The sequence below is a fragment of the Microcaecilia unicolor genome, chromosome 4 (genome assembly GCF_901765095.1).
Source record: "Microcaecilia unicolor chromosome 4, aMicUni1.1, whole genome shotgun sequence".
Lineage (NCBI taxonomy): Eukaryota > Metazoa > Chordata > Amphibia > Gymnophiona > Siphonopidae > Microcaecilia > Microcaecilia unicolor.
In genome coordinates, this window is record NC_044034.1 from 337,749,207 (window position 1) to 337,767,623 (window position 18,417).

The 18,417-nt window shown below is 40.9% G+C and overlaps 1 protein-coding gene across 1 annotated transcript in view; it reads left to right on the forward strand.

The window, feature by feature from the left end:
- The window catches only part of DHRSX (dehydrogenase/reductase X-linked), a 319,241-nt gene that overhangs the window by 102,092 nt on the left and 198,732 nt on the right, over positions 1–18,417 (forward strand). The window contains exon 2 of the mRNA XM_030202103.1: positions 12,921–13,028. Coding sequence (XP_030057963.1) covers positions 12,921–13,028 — 108 coding nt within the window. The remainder of the gene's footprint in view (positions 1–12,920; positions 13,029–18,417) is intronic.

Sequence of the window (18,417 nt, forward strand, 5' to 3'; positions counted from 1 at the left end):
ACACCAATGAGCAATATTACCCGAGTGCGACTTGGAGGATGGTTATCAGATATTAATTGAGACATCTATACTACTACTACTACTACAACTACTACTAATTTCTGTAGCGCTACTAGACATACGCAGCGCTGTACACTAAACACATAAGAGCCAGTCCCTGCTCAACAGAGCTTACAATCTAATCAAACAGATAAACAGGACAAAAAAGAGATCGAGCTTGATATACTGATTCAGAAAGTCTATTCCAGGCACATGGTGCAGCAAGTTAAAGGGAATGGAGTCTGGAGTTGGCAGTAGAGAAGAAGGGTACAGATAAGAGATTTGCCTGATGAATGAAGTTCCTGGGGAGGAATGTACCTAGAGATAAGAGAGGAGAGATACTGAGGAGCTGCAGGGTGAATGCACTTGTAAGTCAATAAGAGGAGTTTGAACTGTATGTGGAAACAGATAGGGAACCAATGAAGCGACTTGAGGAGAGGGCTAATGTGAGCATAGCAACGCTGGTGGAATATAAGTATTGAAGCAGAATTTTGAACAGATTGAAGAGGGAAAAGGTGGTTTAGTGGGAGACCTGTGAGAAGCAAGTTGCAGTAATCTAAGTGTGAGGTGATGAGAGTGTGGATAAGGGTTTTGGTAGTGTGCTCAGAAAGGAAGGGATGAATTTGGTGATCTTGTAGAAAAACAAATGACTAGTTATAGCAGTCTAGGATTTGTGCAGAGACAGAGCAAAGTCAAAGATGACCCCCAAGGCTATGAGCTGAAGACAGAGTTTATCCACAGAAACAGAGATGGGGGAAGAGGAGAGGTGGGTTTAGGCGCAAAGATAAGAAGCTCAGTCTTGGCCATGTTCAGTTTCAGATGGCAGTGAGACTTCCAGGCAGCAAAGTCAGAGAGGCAGGCTAAGACTTGGGCCTGGATTCCTGTTAAAATTTCTGATGCGGAGAGATGGATCTGAAAGTCATCTGCATAAAGGTGATATTGAAAACCATGGGAGGAGATCAGAGCACCAAGGGAAGAATTATAGATGGAGAAAAGAAGAGGTCCTAAGACAGAGCCCTGATAGTGGGACAGAAGTGGAGGAGGATCCACCAGAGCATACACTAAAAGTGTGATGGGAGAGATAAGAAGAAAGCCAAGAAAGAACAGAGCCCTGAAATCCAAGTGAGGACAATGTATCAAAGTGATGATCAACAGTGTCAAAAAGCAAGAGACAGAGAAGGATGATGATAGAATATAGGCTTTTGGATATGGCCAGGAACAAGTCATTGGAGACTTTAGCGAAGGCTGTTTCAGTTGAATGTAGAACAGTTGCAGTAGAAAGTAAAAGATTGAGGATATGACAGATAGAAGGGATGGCGGTAAGAAAGAGAGAGTGACGAGTAGATGGGTGGGAATAGGAACAGAAGAACAGGTACTGAGTTTGAAGGAGGAGAAAAGAAAATGTGAAGTTTCCTCTTCAGTGATTACAGAAAAGGAAGAAATCACTATTTGAAGGAAGGTTGATAGAATGGACTGGGAGAAGGAGAGATGGAGGTGACTTGTTTGAGAACTCAAGGTTAATCTTGTGAACCTTGGCATAGAAGTACTCAGCCATAGTCTGGGGAGAAAGTGAAGGAGAGGTTGTGGGGGTTGGAGTTGAAGGCACCTTTAGTAGTTAGTTCAGTGTGACAATGTGATGGTGAGGGTTGGAGAAAAGAGAGTTTGTCAAATGGATGTAGTAGTCTAGTTCGGAAAATGAAAGAGCAGATTGGAAGGAGGTCAGCAAGAATTTGAAGTGTGTGAAGTCAGCATAGGATTTTAGCCAAAGGCATTCAACAGATTGGGCACAGGAATGTAGGTAGCGGATTCTAAACTTCAGCCAAGACTGGGGTTTGGTATGCCTTACAGAACAGGAAATGGGAGGAGTGAGAGTATACAGAGCAGAGGAGAGACAACCACATTGACAAACTTGGATAACATAATGGTTGAGAAGAGGGATGAAAGACTGGTGGAGAGAGTACATGGGTCAATAGCCTGAAGATTCCTAAATGTATTTGGCAGCCTGCAACATTTCTGCTCCTGGTAAAAACCCTACAAAATCCAATTCTCATTCACTGGACAGCAACTTAGATTGGTTACTGCATAGTAATGGAATCAGTGAAAAACATAAGAATCCAATTTCCTAACTTTAGGTAATATTCCAAAAAATTTCATACAACGAGACAAAAACATTTAGGGCTATGTTTACTAAGCAGCACCGTGAGCGCTTTAGTCTTTTTAATGCGCATAAATTGTATACGCATGTTAAACGCTAACATGCCCATAGAAATGTATAGTGTTTAACGCGCCTTAAATTTACAGGTGCGTTAAAAACGCTAATGCACCTTAGTATACATACCCCTTAATTGACAAAACCTAATATATATGAAAAATCACAAAGACCTAAAAAAGACTCCAAACATTATTAACCATTAATAACTAAAGTGTAGGTAAGAGGTACTATCCTTGGATGCAATGTTTTCTTGTGTTTCCCTTGTAAGTGCATGATCATGATCGTTGTTATCAACTATGAGCTGAGCAACTGTAGGTGTCCGATGCTCTCTTGACTATTTTTTCCCAATGATTTCTGTCTAGTGCATCTTGGCTTAATTCTTGAAGCTCTGCATCATTTCACAATGCCATCTACCTCTTTGAGGTCATCCACGTCTGTTGAGGCCATCCATCATTCCAAATACCAATGTTTTAATTTTCCTTTTGCTTTCATTCTGCAGATGTGTCCAAAAGGTCTATGCTTCCTCTGAATTATTTTGTGCATGAAGTTTTCTTTTGATTGTATTCTCTTGTAGAGCTCTTTATTTCTTACCTTCTGTGACCATCCTATTCACAGAATCTTTATTTCAACATTTTCTCTCAAAAGCCAGCTCTCTTCTTTCAGATTACCCATGCTTTACAGCCATATAATATGCAACTGAATGTACATGTTTTCAGGTTGCTGACTTCGGCTTATAGTCTTTCTTTTCAAAATGTTGTCCATTGCAAAGTTTAGAAGCTCTTTATATTTTTTGGATTTTATTTTAGATTTTATTCACACATTTTCAGTAATAGCTCAAGATCAGTTACATTCAGGTACACTGGGTATTTCCCTATCTCTGGAGGGCTCACAATCTAAGGGCCCTGTTTACTAAGCAGCATTGTAGGCACGTTAACATTTTTAACGCGTGTTAACCATGTATGTGCTTACAATATCCCTATAGGCGCCTAGATGGTTAGCGCACACTAAGTGTAGGTGCACTAAAAACACTCACACACCTTAGTAAACAGGGCCCTAAGTTTGTACCTGAGGCAATGGAGGGTTAAGTGAGCAGCAGTGGGTTTTGAACTGGCTACCTCTGGATGTCACGACTGATGCTCTAACCATTAGGCCACTCCTCCACTCCATATTTTTTTCAGTCACTCTCAGTGGAAAGTTTTTATGCAGTATAGAGCAGTTGATGCTTTTGGGAGTAATAGTCCACCTTATGTTTGGGTGATTAGATGAAATACAGTATGTCTGAGAATCTGTCTTAATAATTGTTTGTGTTATTTTCTTAATTTTCTTGCTGTCTAAGGGTTTCTGTTCTTGGATCCCTCTCTGGTGGACTGCAAACCCCTCTGTTTTTCCTGAATTTTTTGGATGATTTTCTGTAGTTTTTTGTTTTGTGGTGTGAGAAGAGAATTTATTTGTATCAAGGATATCTTGATTATATTTGTAAATTTCTATAAATATAAGATTTTTAAAAAATCATCGATATTAAAGAATGACTTTCATTATGTAGAATTAAGCATGTACATGTTACTTTATTTTAATATCAACTGTGAAGTATACTAGAAAATAATTTCAGTTAAGTATATTTCTCATCAGGCGAAGAAAGCCAGAGACTACATAATCAGGTCACTTGCTGGTTTGTCTCCTGAAGAAGCTTACAGTGAAACGGAGGCGGTCTGTTGAGAAAACCAACAAGTAGCTATTTTGAATTATGATAAGCGTCCTTCTACTTTAAAGTCCTCAATTGAGAAAGATGCAAGAAAGTATGTAAGAAACCTTTTTAAAAGAAGTGACAAAAAATATCATAAAAATTCCTAAGATCATTATCAGGAGGTTTTTTAGACTGGTGAGGAAGTTTGCCCGGCAGTTCTGTTTTTTAATGGATATCAAACATAGGTGTGAAGCCATTTTATTGTACTTTATTTACAACACACCCTCTGTACATAAGCATTGCCATACTGGGACAGGCCAAAGGTCCATCAAGCCCAGCATGCCGTTTCCAACAGTGGCCAATCCAGGTCACAAACACCTGGTAAGATCCCAAAAAAGTACAATACCTTTTATGCTGCTTATCCTAGAAATAAGCAGTGGATTTTCCTCAAGTCCATTTTAATAATGGTCTATGGACTTTTCCTTTAGGAAGCCATCCAAACTTTTTTTAAACCCCGCTAAATTAACTGCTTTTACTACATTCTCTGGCAACGATTGAGTGAAGATAACTTTTCTCCTTTTTGTTTTAAATGTACTACTTTGTAGCTTCATTGCATGCCCCCTAGTCCTAGTATTTTTGGAAAGAGTATTCACATCTACCCGTTCCACTTCACTCATTATTTTATAGACCTCTATCATATCTCCCCTCAGCTGTCTTTTCTCCAAGCTGAACAGCCCTAGCTGCTGTACATTCTATAACATTTATCATTATAGATAATGCTGTTTCACATTATATTAAGTGTACAAGTAGTTGTCTGATTTACATAATATAAACATTATACAAACGTATTTCTTTGTATGACATGTAGGATGAGCAGTTCAAAATGTAAGCATATTTTTCATGATGTTTTACATCTGCTTGTTTTCCATTTAGCAGTGTATAAGTGTTTGCTTCTGAGGTGTTACATTTTCCCAATTACCATATATTTTGATTGTCGAGACCGTTCACATAATTTCATACTGCATTCGTTTTAGGTTTTGGCACAATATTTCTTCTCATCAGCACCACCAGTTATCATGCAGTTTCAAGAGCCAAAAACCACATTTGCATAAACATAATCCTTTGAATTTGTAAAGCACATTGTGCAGTTTTTTAATATCAGCTTCTCTATGCATGAATCCCGATGTTATTTTGGGCAATAAGTAACTCTTACTTTTTAAATTTTAATTCTATAGAGCATACATATGGTTTAAATGCAATGTATAATTTGTTTTTAATTCATTTGCTTAATGTATGTTGTCCTTAGTTTTAAAGCTGTTCTATACACTGCACTTCTCACAGTTTTTATACGTTGCATCTGTCTATCTGTTTTTCTCAGAATGTGTTACGAATTATTTGTTGTTTACACAAGAGTTTGTGTGTAAGTGTTTTATGTTCCCCTTTTTTATGTAGACCATTTTGCATTTCGAATTTCTGAAAATAAGTGCCTTTTTTGGATATTATTATATGAAGGATCGTTTATAGAGGTCAGTTCATACCTTTATGTCTACTTATGCTTTATTTTTTAAACTTCGTATTATTTAGCTTCACTTGTAAACCAAATCCATTACTGTATAAGTTTATATCTTTATGTAATTAATATACATAGCTTGATTGGTTTATTTCCACACCTGTTGCTAAAGTTTTATTTGTGTTTGCTGCTTTTTAATTATGTATTATTTTATTATTATATTGTGTTATACATGTTTTCCTTAGACTCCTGAGGCAGGCCTGTGGCCGAAACACAGTACTGTGTTGAGAGTTCCGTTAATGAAATTTGTTTAAAATATCCTAAGTTTCTTTGCACATCTCTGAATCACACGATCCATTTCCCACTCCGTCTGCTCTCTTTTCTTCATTAGATAAAGGAGGCATTTCTCTAGGACCCACATGGGTGGGATCAGACCAAGGGGTGGCAAAAAGTTGTTGTGGGCAGATTATTTTAACCCAATTGCAAGGTGATTTGGGTGAGGTTGGACAGGTTTCTATTAGGGCTGCAAGTTAATTGCAACAGGCTCACTGATACCTCTTGTGCTTAATGCAAGTGACTCAGCCCAGCAGCCAGAGGTTGCCCAGAATCCTGCTTTCTCTCACAGTATGCTACTGTCTTAATGACTGCTCTTGCCTCTTGCAGACCCCTGGCTACAGAACTCCAGTGCAGCGGCTAGTTGAGTGGCTCAGGAGCTCTGGATATTGCTGGCAGGGGGCGAGTTAGGGTTGGCTCAGTCCTTTGGCAGCGGTTTTGCTGAAAGCATCAGCAATCAAAACAAAACAATAAATCCAAGCAGTCACACACACTCAAAGAACTATCAGCACATACTTTGATTTGCAAGAAGGGTGAGCAGTTTTCATGTAGCTTATTTACCTGGGTGAATAACTTTTGAAAATTGCCCTCATTACACACACATGCACATACCTACTTTTAAATATTAAACTTTTTTTTGAATGATGTCCAGTTATACATTTTACAGGATTGTTATGACAGGGGTGGTGTTGGGATGATCATGACAACGGAGTTTAACTTGGGGGGGGGGGGGGAGGGAGCTAGAGGCCTGAAAATTAATTGAAGGGGATACATAAGGCTAACATTATATTATATCTCTGGTATTTTAATTCCTTCCAGTGCTGTTAAATTTGAATATTTTTGATACTGTTTCATGGTAGTTCTATTATTAGGTTTCAATTTATTGTTTATTTATTTGTTACATTTGTACCCCGCACTTTCCCACTCATAGCAGGTTCAATGCGGCTTATATAGTAGTAGGATTACCAAGAATAGAACAGAGAAAAACAGGTTAAGGTTGACAAAGTAGTGGGAAATGTAGATAGGTAATATTATAAGGGAGAGGGGGTAGAGGAGGTAGTAGGAGATGCTAGTTTTAGGCTAGATTGAGATAATCAGGGGATAGGGTAAGCATAGGGAAAATTGGAGGAGACGTGATCTGAGTCATTGCCAGTGTTGCAGGATCAGGTTCGTAGGGTTAGCACGTGGCGTTTGGATAAGCTTCCTTGAATAGATGGGTTTTCAGTGATTTTCTGAAGAATAGGTAGTCTTTAATAGAACAAATGGGTTTATTGTTGTCAAGTTTACCTCATTTATTGTATTTAGTTTATTCTTGGCTATTTTACTATTGTTATGCTGTTAACAAAAATTGTAAGTTTTATGTTAAACTGTACCTACTGTACACTTTCTCGGGTGAATCTCTTCATAAAGGCAGTTAATAAACCCCAATAAATAAATTAAAAAAAATAATGTCTCACTTAGAGGGGCATAATCGAACGGAAACACCTATCTCCATGGGCGTTTATCTCCGAGAACGGGTCCGTGAAGGGGTGGGCCGAACCGTATTTTCGAAAAAATGGACGTTTTTGAGTTGGGCGTTTGGTTTTTTTTAGCGATAATGGAAACTAAAAATGCCCAGCTCAAAAACGTCCTAATCCGAGCCATTTGGTCGTGGGAGGGGCCACGATTCGTAGTACACTGGCCCCCCCTGATATGACAGGACACCAACTGGGCACCCTAGGTTAGTGCGGTGGACTTCAGAAAAAGCTCCCACAAGCATAGCTCCCTTACCACGGGTGCTGAGCTCCCAACCCCCCTCCCCCAAAACCCACTACCCACAAATGTACAACACTACCATAGCTCTTAGGGGTGAAGGGGGCACCTACATGTGGGTACAGTGGGTTTTGGAGGCCTCCCATTTACCAGCACAAGTGTTACAGGTAGGGGGGGATGGGCCTGGGTCCACCTGGCTGAAGTGCACTGCGGTACCCACTAAAAGTGCTCCAGGGACCTGCATACACGCAGGCCTCTAGGACTTGTTACTGCTGTATAACATTGGCACACCAGTTGACACCTGAAGACTAATCACTCCGAAAACATCCTTTATTGGAATAACCGCGTTTACTCACAGTTAACTGCAGATCAGAGGTTGTGCCCCACCACTGGCAACGAGTCTCCCTGGTAGTGAAATTAGCAGGTTAGAGCTGGCAGAATGCTGTACAATGCCCTCTTTCAGCCACATTCAAGGTAAGAACTAAGTTCTCTAACGTGGCTAACACATGGAAGGGATCTAAAACTGGCTTACAAAAATGGCCACTACCTCATGGACTACTGGAAACTCAACAGGGCACACTCTGACCCAGTAGGCAGGGGAAAAAGCACCATGGGAGAAGAGCCTACCAACTACCAACATCGTGAGACTGTAACACAAGCTAATGAAATCACGGAGCCCAATACCCTACACCCACCACAATGCAATGCTGATGTGACCCTGTAGTGCACCTGAGAGCCACATCTGACCTAGGGAAAGGCTGTGACAGGATCGAACATATTCTGCTGTCATGGAGGTGGGTATGGCATTTGAGGCTGGTATAGAGGCTGGAAAAAAAGCTTTTTAAAGTGGGGTTTTTTTGGTGGGAGGGGGTTAGTGACCACTGGGGGAGTCCGGGGAGGTCATCCTCGATTCCCTCCAGTGGTCATCTGGGCAGTTCGGGCACTTTTTTGGGACTTGTTCATGAAAAAAAAGGGTCCAAAAAAAGTGACCCAAAATCGCGGTAAAAACGCCTTTTTTTTTTTTTCGATTATCAGCTAAAGACGCCCATCTCTCCTCGGCTGATAACCACGCCCCAGTTCCGCCTCCACCACACCTCCGACACGCCCCGTCAACTTTATTCGTTTCCGCGATGGAGTGCAGTTGGAAACGCCCAAAATCGGCTTTCGAATATACCGATTTGGGCGCCTTTGCGAGAAAAACACCCATCTCCCGATTTGGGTCGAAATATAGGCGTTTTTCTCTTTCGAAAATAAGCTGGTTAGCGTGCTGAATACCTTTGCTTTGATCCTGAAGTAATTGTCAGCAGCAGGAGGCTGTAGCCACCCTTTTCCACAGCCCGAACAACGTCGTGCTGGTGGCTGCAAAAGTAGAAAATCCAGCATTAACTGAAATGGAAGATTACACATGCATGCAGTCAGCCATAACTGACACATAACTAGTAGCAGGCGTAGAACATACACACAAAAAAGAAAACCCCAGCAGCAACTGCACAACAGGCACATGCCTAGTAATAACGAGCAGCTATAACAATGACTCATATTCTTTTGACAACAGGACACAGATGCAGCAACATCACATACCACACACACACACACAGCATTTACAGTATGGAAGCTTGTAAATATGTCCTTGCTAAATACCTTGCACTTCTTATCTTCTATTACACATGGACAAAGTGAAAACTGTGCCTAGGGAAGAATTTTCTACTACATTTCAACTTTGCTACTGTTGAAAATGGCCTAAACCTTTTCAAATTGATTGATATTTAATAGGATAGATGCCAGGCTCACTCTCCATATGCTCCCACTGACTTCTACTGACAGATCAGCTGTGTAATCCTGAGTCTCACAATTAAGGGTAAATTGCAAGAAAAAACCCCCCCTTTTGCTGTACAGTCATATTTTTTTTCTTTGAATCAAATGCCTCACCTACAGGACACAGCCAAACTCTTGTAGTGATCTGAGTGCCTATTACGAAACAGCACTATGTCACCCATGCTCTCAGTCGCAGCTCTTTTTAATCACGGGCCTGCTTTTCACATACCATCTCATTCTAGATGAACCAATATTTTGATGATTCAGTAGAACTTGGGGGGGGGGGGGGAGGGCTTTAGAATTATGGAAAATTGCCAGTAATAATATCCAAATTATTAAATCTGAAGCTAAAGAGCAATAACTCTAAGAAACTGCACAGCATAAATTGCTCTCCAATTATTGTAGTGAGTAGCGAACTATCTTAACAAAACTCAAATTTTAAACAAATGAAACCTCACAAGTCCAGGGTGCCTACAGAGACGGCCTCCCCTTGAATGGACTCAACATCACTGGTTTCCTAGAAACCTCCGAAACCAACCACAGAGTTAAAAACTCCCTAAAAGGAGAAAAAGTCTGTGGCAAAAAAAACGGAGGAATCTATTTACTATATACATAGTCCCCTATACAATTTCTCAAAGGTGGCCACCTTTGATATGTTTGAGTTGAAGCCGAGGCTCTTCTAAGCTGGGTCAAAAAAGAAATCGTTCTTTGATCCAGCATTTAAGCTAAGTGATGGTTCCTCTATGTTCATATATGGTGCACCCGTTTTGTTGATATTGGAAAATTTCTCCAGTTCTTTGAGAAATAGATTGTTTTGGATAGGGGACTATAGTTGGTTTCGGAGGTTTCTAGGTAAACAATAGAAATAAAACATGGAAAAGAAAATAATATGATACCTTTTTATTGGACATAACTTAATACATTTCTTGATTAGCTTTTGAAGGTTGCCCTTCTTCGTCAGATCGGAAATAAGCAAATGTTGGTAGATGACAGTATATATAAGTGAAACATCAAAACATTTCAGTGACAGTCTAACAGGATGGGGGTGGATAGGTGAGATATGCTCTACTGCTAATTCCAGACTCTGTTCCTTTTATCTCGCTGCACCTCATGCCTGGAATAGACTTCCTGAGCTTGTACGTCTAGCCCCGTCTTTGGCCATTTTCAAATCCAGGCTAAAAGCTCACCTCTTTAACGCTGCTTTTGACTTCTAACCACTACTCACTTGCCCTGTACACTTTTATCCCCACCTCTTTAATTACCTTACCTCTTAGTTGTTCTGTCTGTTTGTCCTATTTAGATTGTGAGCTCTTTGAGCAGGGACTGTCTTTTCATGTATGGTGTATAGCGCTGCGTATGCCTTGTAGCGCTATAGAAGTGATAAGTAGTAGTAGTAGTAGTAGTAGTAGTAGTAATATGCATGGAGACAGGATGGTGACAAACAGAGCAATACAACTTTATAGTTTATAAAGGGCTAGAAAACCCAGATCTTTGTTAAGTCCTGTCTGGTGGGTGTCAAAATATTTAATTATTCTGACTTCAAAGGTCTTATTTTCCTGTATTGTTTTAAAGTTACCTTTCAGGATTCTTACTATGAAATCACTGGTGCAGTGTTCTGGGTTTGTAAAGTGCTGCCCCACAGGCGTGGCATCCTGGCTGGCACTGGCATTTTTCATGTGATGTCTATGTAAATTAAATCTTGTCTTTAGCATCTGGCTTGTTTCTCCAATATAGCATCCTTCGTCACATTTTTTACACTGAATGATGTATACCACATTGGAAGATGAGCATGTAAAGGATTCCTTTATGTTGAATATTTTTCCTTAGTGAATGACTGTGGGGTCCTGTGAAATGTTTTGGCATAGCTTGCAGCTGGACATATTTCAAGGATGTGTGCCATTCTCTTCTTTTTGAGTCTGTGTTGGGAGCTTACTTCTGATTAGCTTGTGTTTTAAGTTGGGTGGCTGTCGGAAAGCCAGCACTGGTGAGGATGGGAATATCCTGGAGTAGAGGCTGAAGATCTTTTATGATTTTTCTTAATTTTTCCAGCCCACTATAAGGGGGATTCTGTCTGTGGCTTTTTTTTCTTTGTACTGCAGCAGATTTTCCCTGGGTGTTTTGAGGAAGGAGGCAATATTCTTGGAGATTATTTTGGGGTTGTAGCCTTTCTGTTCGAAGGATGCAGTCAGGATTTCAAGGTGTCTGTCTCTGTCCCTTGGGTCAGAGCAGATACGGTGGTATCTTGTGGCTTGGCTGTAAATAAGGAATGTAAGACCTTTGAAGTCAGAATGATTAAATATTTTGACACTCACCAGAAAGGACTTAACAAAGATCTGGGTTTTCTAGCCCATTATAAACCATAACGTTGTATTGCTCTGTTTGTCACCCTTCTGTCTCCATGCATATCTCACTTATCCACCCCCATCCTATTAGAATGTCACTGAAAGGTTTTGATGTTCCCATGCATAACCTATCCACCTCCATCCTGTTAGACTGTCTCCATGCATATCTCCCTGTCTCTCACCTAGCCACCCCCATCCTGTTAGACTGTCACTGAAATGCTTTGATGTTTCACTTATATATACTGTCATCTACCAACATTTGCTTATTTCCGATCTGATGGAGAAGGGCAACCTTCGAAAGCTAATCAAGAAATGTATTAAGTTATGTCCAATAAAAAAGGTATCATCTTATTTTCTTTTCCATGTTTTATTTTGTTTTATTTCTATTGATTACCTTTAAAAGTGGACTAACATGGCTACCACACCTCTCTACTCAAGATGGAGGTTTCTAGAAAACCAGTGATGTTGAGTCCATTCAAGGGGAGGCCATCTCTGTAGGCACCCTGGACTTGTGAGGTTTCATTTGTTTAAAATTTGAGTTTTGTTAAGATAGTCCGCTACTCACTACAATAATTGGAGAGCAATTTATGTTGTGTAGTTTCTTACAGTAGTAATATCTCCCATGAGAAAAAGCTATGCATATTGCCACACTTAACACTATATAGCATACATGGAAGTAAAATCTGCACCTAATCAATTACAACTAATATTAAAAAAAAATTGACAATATTTCCACCAAATTTAACTCTGGAACAATATGTGGAAAACAGAAAAAGAGTTAAAACCAACACAGCCGTTGGGTTATAAATGTATAGGTTGACATTCAAAGCGATTTAACTGGACAGAAACAGCTCCTTGCTGGTTAAATCACTTGTTTGGGGTAAACCGGTCATATTCAGTGGCACGTGAGCGGTTTGTGTCCCTGAAAATGTCCGGTTAGTGCCTATCTCAAAACCAGCTATTTTGGGGGTGTTCTGGGGGGGGGGGGGGGGTGGAGTCCAGCATTTATTTCCTGGGTATTACAATGGCAGCAGTCAGCTGAATATCGACCCCCATACTTTTATGCTGGTAAAGGATTATTCCAGGCACAAGCTTTTAGTATCATTAGGGTTCCTTCCTCAGAGCATGTATAAGTTGTTTCTTGTTTGCAGCAGCACATAAATCATCTTGTATTTCTTGCACATATTTAAAATGCATAGAGGAACTCAATTTTTTTTTCTCTGTTTCTTATAGAGTTTCCCTCACAACATGGAAAAGTTGCTGTGGTAACTGGAGGTGCCAAAGGAATGGGCTATTGTACCTCAAGACACTTGTCAAGACTTGGAATGCATGTTATAATAGGTACTGCATTTATATTGAATGATGAATTGTTATGAACAGCAATTGTTTTATATTAAACTTTTATAACTGTGTATTACGTTTTTTTAAATATGTTGTAAGTCATTTTGGGTGATTCTACAGAACCAATAAGGTAGAGCTCAAATGTAAGGTTTGATTATTAGTATTATTTTGTTTAGAGAGTATATATATCTTCATATTTTCTGTCATCCTGGGTACGCAAAATGTTCTTAACCAGCCACGAGCCGGAAGGGAAGCCTTAGAAGTTAGTTAATAGTTTTTAAAATGATGTAGATCTGTATAACCATTGCAAAATGATTATTGCCATCTTTTATTTGGGGCCAGTGCAGCTTTTGTCATTTCTCCACCCCCCTCAAATAACTCCCAGGCCACTAATCTGCCCCTCTCCCAAAACATCATGCTTTTAAAAATTGAATTTGTTTTGTGGGTGTGTATGTAGCGCAAACACATAAATAATGAGTTCAATTTCCAAAAGTCATTTTCCCAGTTAACTGGCCTATTTGAAAACTGCCTGTCCTTAATGCAGGTTGTTTGAGTTAGTGAGGTTCTCAGGATCTGTTGTTTGCTTTTGACTGCAGCTGGTCTTTGCTGCCTCCCCTCAAGGTCAGGTTTTCAGGATATCCTCAATAAATATACAGGTGATAGATTTGCGTGCACTTGTCTCTGTGGTATGCAAATCCATCTCATGCATATTCATTATGGTGTCCTAAAAAATCTGAGCTGCCTGGGGCTCTTTAGGACTGGAGTTGCCTGCCTGTGCCCTAGACTGGCCCTGCCTTTATTCAGATAAAAGTACACATGTATGCCTCCAAAGTGTGTGCTTGTATCCCAGAGTGTGAAGGTAGGTCGGGGAGAAAACTATACGTGTGGGTTTGACTAATGAAAACCGAGCATGTAGTTTTTCCTCGGCGAGATACCAGCAAAAAAACAGGTCTGATTATTGCAAGTTTGTACAAATCCAGAGGTTTGATTATTTACTCCAGTATTTACCATTAAATCATCTTCAGTTTGAACTCATGGATTTTCTCTTATTACTCATTTTAAATGTAAATTTTCTAAAACAGTCTGTATGTGTTTGGTGGTGCTGGGGTGGGGGGGAGGAGATTTTGTCTGGAATTCATAATACAGTGCAATCTGCTTGAAAAATCGATTCACCTCCACCCGCTTCACACCACTCGGGATTTTGTAGACCTCAATTATATCCCCCCCTCAGCTGTCTCTTTTCCAATCTGAAGATCCCTAACCTCTTTAGCCTTTTCTCAAATGGGAGCAGTTCCATCCCCGTATCATTTTGGTCGCTCTTCTTTGAACCTTTTCTAATTCCGCTATATCTTTGACCGGGACTTCCTCTCTGAACCGTCCTGCCCCTTCTGATGCAACTTCCTGTTTTGTGAAGGGCAGGACAGTTCAGAGAGGAAGTCCCGGTGCAGGCTGCAGGCAGCCTATGTGGCCCACTGCCGCTGCCTGGGTTAAGACTGCAGCAGAACTGATTTTAAGGTATGGGCAGGGGACTGGGTCTGTTAGGGGGGTGCGTACGCAACACACACACCTAGTATAAATATGCCACTGCTGTATGGGTAGTGAATCTAATTCTGGTTATGTTCTATGGTGCTTAAAAAAAAAAAAGAACTAATGGATGATGTGTCACCTTTCATTTGATAGCGAAATAAGCAAACTGCCCATTTCAGGTGTTGCTGAAATCTAGAATCTTCCTGCTAGATGTTCTTAGAAAGTAAGGCACTGTAGGCATGTACAAATGTCACCACCTTGTGACAAACACATGACCATGGTTCCTGTAACGAGAATCTACAGAACTGATTTTTTTTTTGGGGGGGGGGGGGGGGAGATAGAGGTTAGCTCATAGTTTCCAGGTACAATGACATATTGATTTTCAAAGTCTATATGAACTGAACTAAAACGAGGAGGAACATGAGTCTTCTGTTTCATTAAGTATAGTTCTGCAACCTTGGCAGTTTCCTTTGCATAATTGCTATTGCCCAACATTTGACCCAGTCAGCTGTGCTGTTTTCTCTAGTCTCAACTGGCGTTTGTTTAGCAACATACCTGGAAATACACATTAAATTATGCTCTTTGGCTATTAGACGTGGTTTCATTAAGATTTAGTAGTTCCAGGAATCACAGTTCTTTGTCACGAGTCCACACCTAACTTGACTTAGTAATACCTCTGAAAAAATATTCATGACTTAGGACAGAAGAAAGGTGGATTTGTAATTACCATTTTTAAAATTCATTTGTTCATGAATTGTTCAGCTTTTGGTACTTTCTTTGCTGCCTCCAGTTCCCCCACCAAGATCTTCCTCATTGTGCCCTTCAGTATTTCAGTTAGCAAAATAAAAAGCAGCAGCAACTTATCAGGCAGTGTTGCACTCCAAAGAATTCTGAAACGCATTATGCAGTTTTCTTTATTCTCTAGGTTAGAAGTCTTCTGATGATATAAAATTATCAAGCTGTGCATAGTGGTGAGTTTGCCAGAGAGCAAAAAAAAAAAAAATTTTTTTTTCAGAAATGGATATAAACTAAATTTTTTTAAAAATAAATGTTCTCTCTCTCTCTCTCTAACCCTAGTTAACCCCTTCAATCAGGGCTGCCAGGTCAGGTACTCAGGACCAGAGTTCACAAAAGAGATTGTACTTAGAATGAGCTGGGCGCAGGCCAGGGCTGAAGAAAATCTCCAACAGGCCAAAGAGTATCCCCACCCGGGGAGATGCAAAAGTCCACGTTTCAAACAACAACCAGCAGTCTTACTAGATAAACTTCAAACCTTCTTTTACTCGTTCAACAGCAAAGCAACAACAGTTCATAAACCAGTGGTTAGGGTGGTGGACTTTGGTCCTGGGGAACTGAGTTCAATTCCCACTTCAGGCACAGGCAGCTCCTTGTGACTCTGGGCAAGTCACTTAACCCTCCATTGCCCCATGTAAGCCGCATTGAGCCTGCCATGAGTGGGAAAGCGCAGGGTACAAATGTAACAAAAAAAAAAAATAGATACTATTGGAGATTCTACATGGAATGTTGTTGCTACTATTGGAGATTCTAGATGGAATGTTGCTACTATTGGAGATTCTAAATGGACTGTTGATATTCCACTAGCAACATTCCATGTAGAAGGCTGCGCAGGCTTCTGTTTCTGTGAGTCTGACGTCCTGCACGTACGTGCAGGACGTCAGACTCGCAGAAGCCTGCGCGACCACATTGGTGTTCTGAAAGGGCAGACTTCTACATGGAATGTTGCTAGTGGAATAGCAATATTCCATGTAGAATCTCAAATAATAGCAACAGTGGAGGAGTGGCCTAGTGGTTAGGGTGGTGGACTTTGGTCCTGGGGAACTGAGGAACTGAGTTTGATTCCCACTTCAGGCACAGGCAAGCTCCTTGTGACTCTGGGCAAGTCACTTAACCCTTCATTGCCCCATGTAAGCTGCATTGAGCCTGCCATGAGTGGGAAAGCGCAGGGTACAAATGTAACAAAAATAAAATAGATACTATTGGAGATTCTACATGGAATGTTGTTGCTACTATTGGAGATTCTAGATGGAATGTTGCTACTATTGGAGATTCTACATGGACTGTTGCTATTCCACTAGCAACATTCCATGTAGAAGGCTGCGCAGGCTTCTGTTTCTGTGAGTCTGACGTGCAGGACGTCAGACTCACAGAAGCAGAAGCCTGCGCGACCACATTGGTGATCTGAAAGGGCAGACTTCTACATGGAATGTTGCTAGTGGAATAGCAATATTCCATGTAGAATCTCAAATAATAGCAACAGTGGAGGAGTGGCCTAGTGGTTAGGGTGGTGGACTTTGGTCCTGAGGAACTGAGTTCGATTCCTACTTCAGGCACAGGCAGCTCCTTGTGACTCTGGGCAAGTCACTTAACCCTCCATTGCCCCATGTAAGCCGCATTGAGCCTGCCATGAGTGGGAAAGCGCGGGGTACAAATGTAACAAAAAAAAAAACAAAACTCTCATTTCTTCAGTTTAAGTGCATAAAAAGGCAAAGTCATATCCAATCAAAATTGATTGAAAGTCTGTCCCATCTCGGATTAGGGATCCTCTGGTTGGCTGGCAAAGTTGAGAGTGGGACTCCTCCGCATCCACATCCCTCCAGGCTGGGGTGTCTTTTTCCAACTGGCACTCCTCAATTCTCATGAATCCCCTGGACAAGGACCTTACTCAGACTCCCTCTGCCCCCTGGCAGAGGTTTCCAGCAATAGCCACTGCAAGGTCCATATGTTCAGCTCCAGGACACCCCCCCCCCCCCCTTGGTACTCAGGATCTTCACGGGGGTGAGGCGACCAACGACCCGGATCCACTAATTTATTTATTGGGATTTATTAACCGCTTTTATGAACAGGTTCACCCAAGGCGGTATACAGTAGGTACAGTTTAACATCAAACTTACAATTTTGTTAACAGCTTAACAATAGTAAAATGAGCAAGTATAAACATAAATACAATGAAAGGGGAAAGCTTAAAAACAGCAAATTGAAACCTAATAATAGGACTGCCATGAAACAGGATCAAAAATATACATATTTAAAAGCACTGAAATTCAAATAACAGAGATATAATATGATGTAAACATAATAGTGATGGAATATCTAATAAGCAGACAATTAGAACATTCAAATAACATTGCTATGATGCTAATGCTTTTCTACAATACAGCTTACCATATAGCTGAGGGGCCAAATGCAGATATATAGATGGGGACAAGATGCATGGTACAGAGTCAGTTGGGATAAATAAATGGGTGGCTAAACTAAAGGCAAGTTCCTTGTACAGTTAATCTAGATATAAGGAACTGGTCTAAGTTACAAGCTTAGCAAGCTAGTCCAGGGGCAGAATGAGTGTATAGTTAGGCACCCTATCCAGCTTATTTTCGAAAGAGGACACCCATCTTTCGACACAAATCGGGAGATGGCATCCTTCTCCCGCGGGCGCCCAAATCGGTATAATCGAAAGCCGATTTTGGGCGCCCCCAACTGCAGTCCATTGCGGGGATGACCAAAGTTCACGGGGGCGTGTCGGAGGCTTAGTGAAAGTGGGACTGGGACGTGTTTATCGGCCGAGGAGAGATGGGCGTCCTTGGCCGATAATGGAAAAAAGAAGGGCGTCCCTGACGAGAATTTGGTCCGCTTTATTTGGTCCCTCGTTTGTTAGGTCCAAGTCACAAAAAAGTGCCCGAACTGCCCAGATGACCACCGGAGGGAATCGGGGATGACCTCCCCTGACTCCCCAGTGGTCACTAACCCCCTCCCGCCCTAAAAAAAACCCAACTTTATAAAAGTTTTTTGCCAGCCTCTATGCCACCCTCAAATGTCATACTCCGGTCCATCACAGCAGTATACA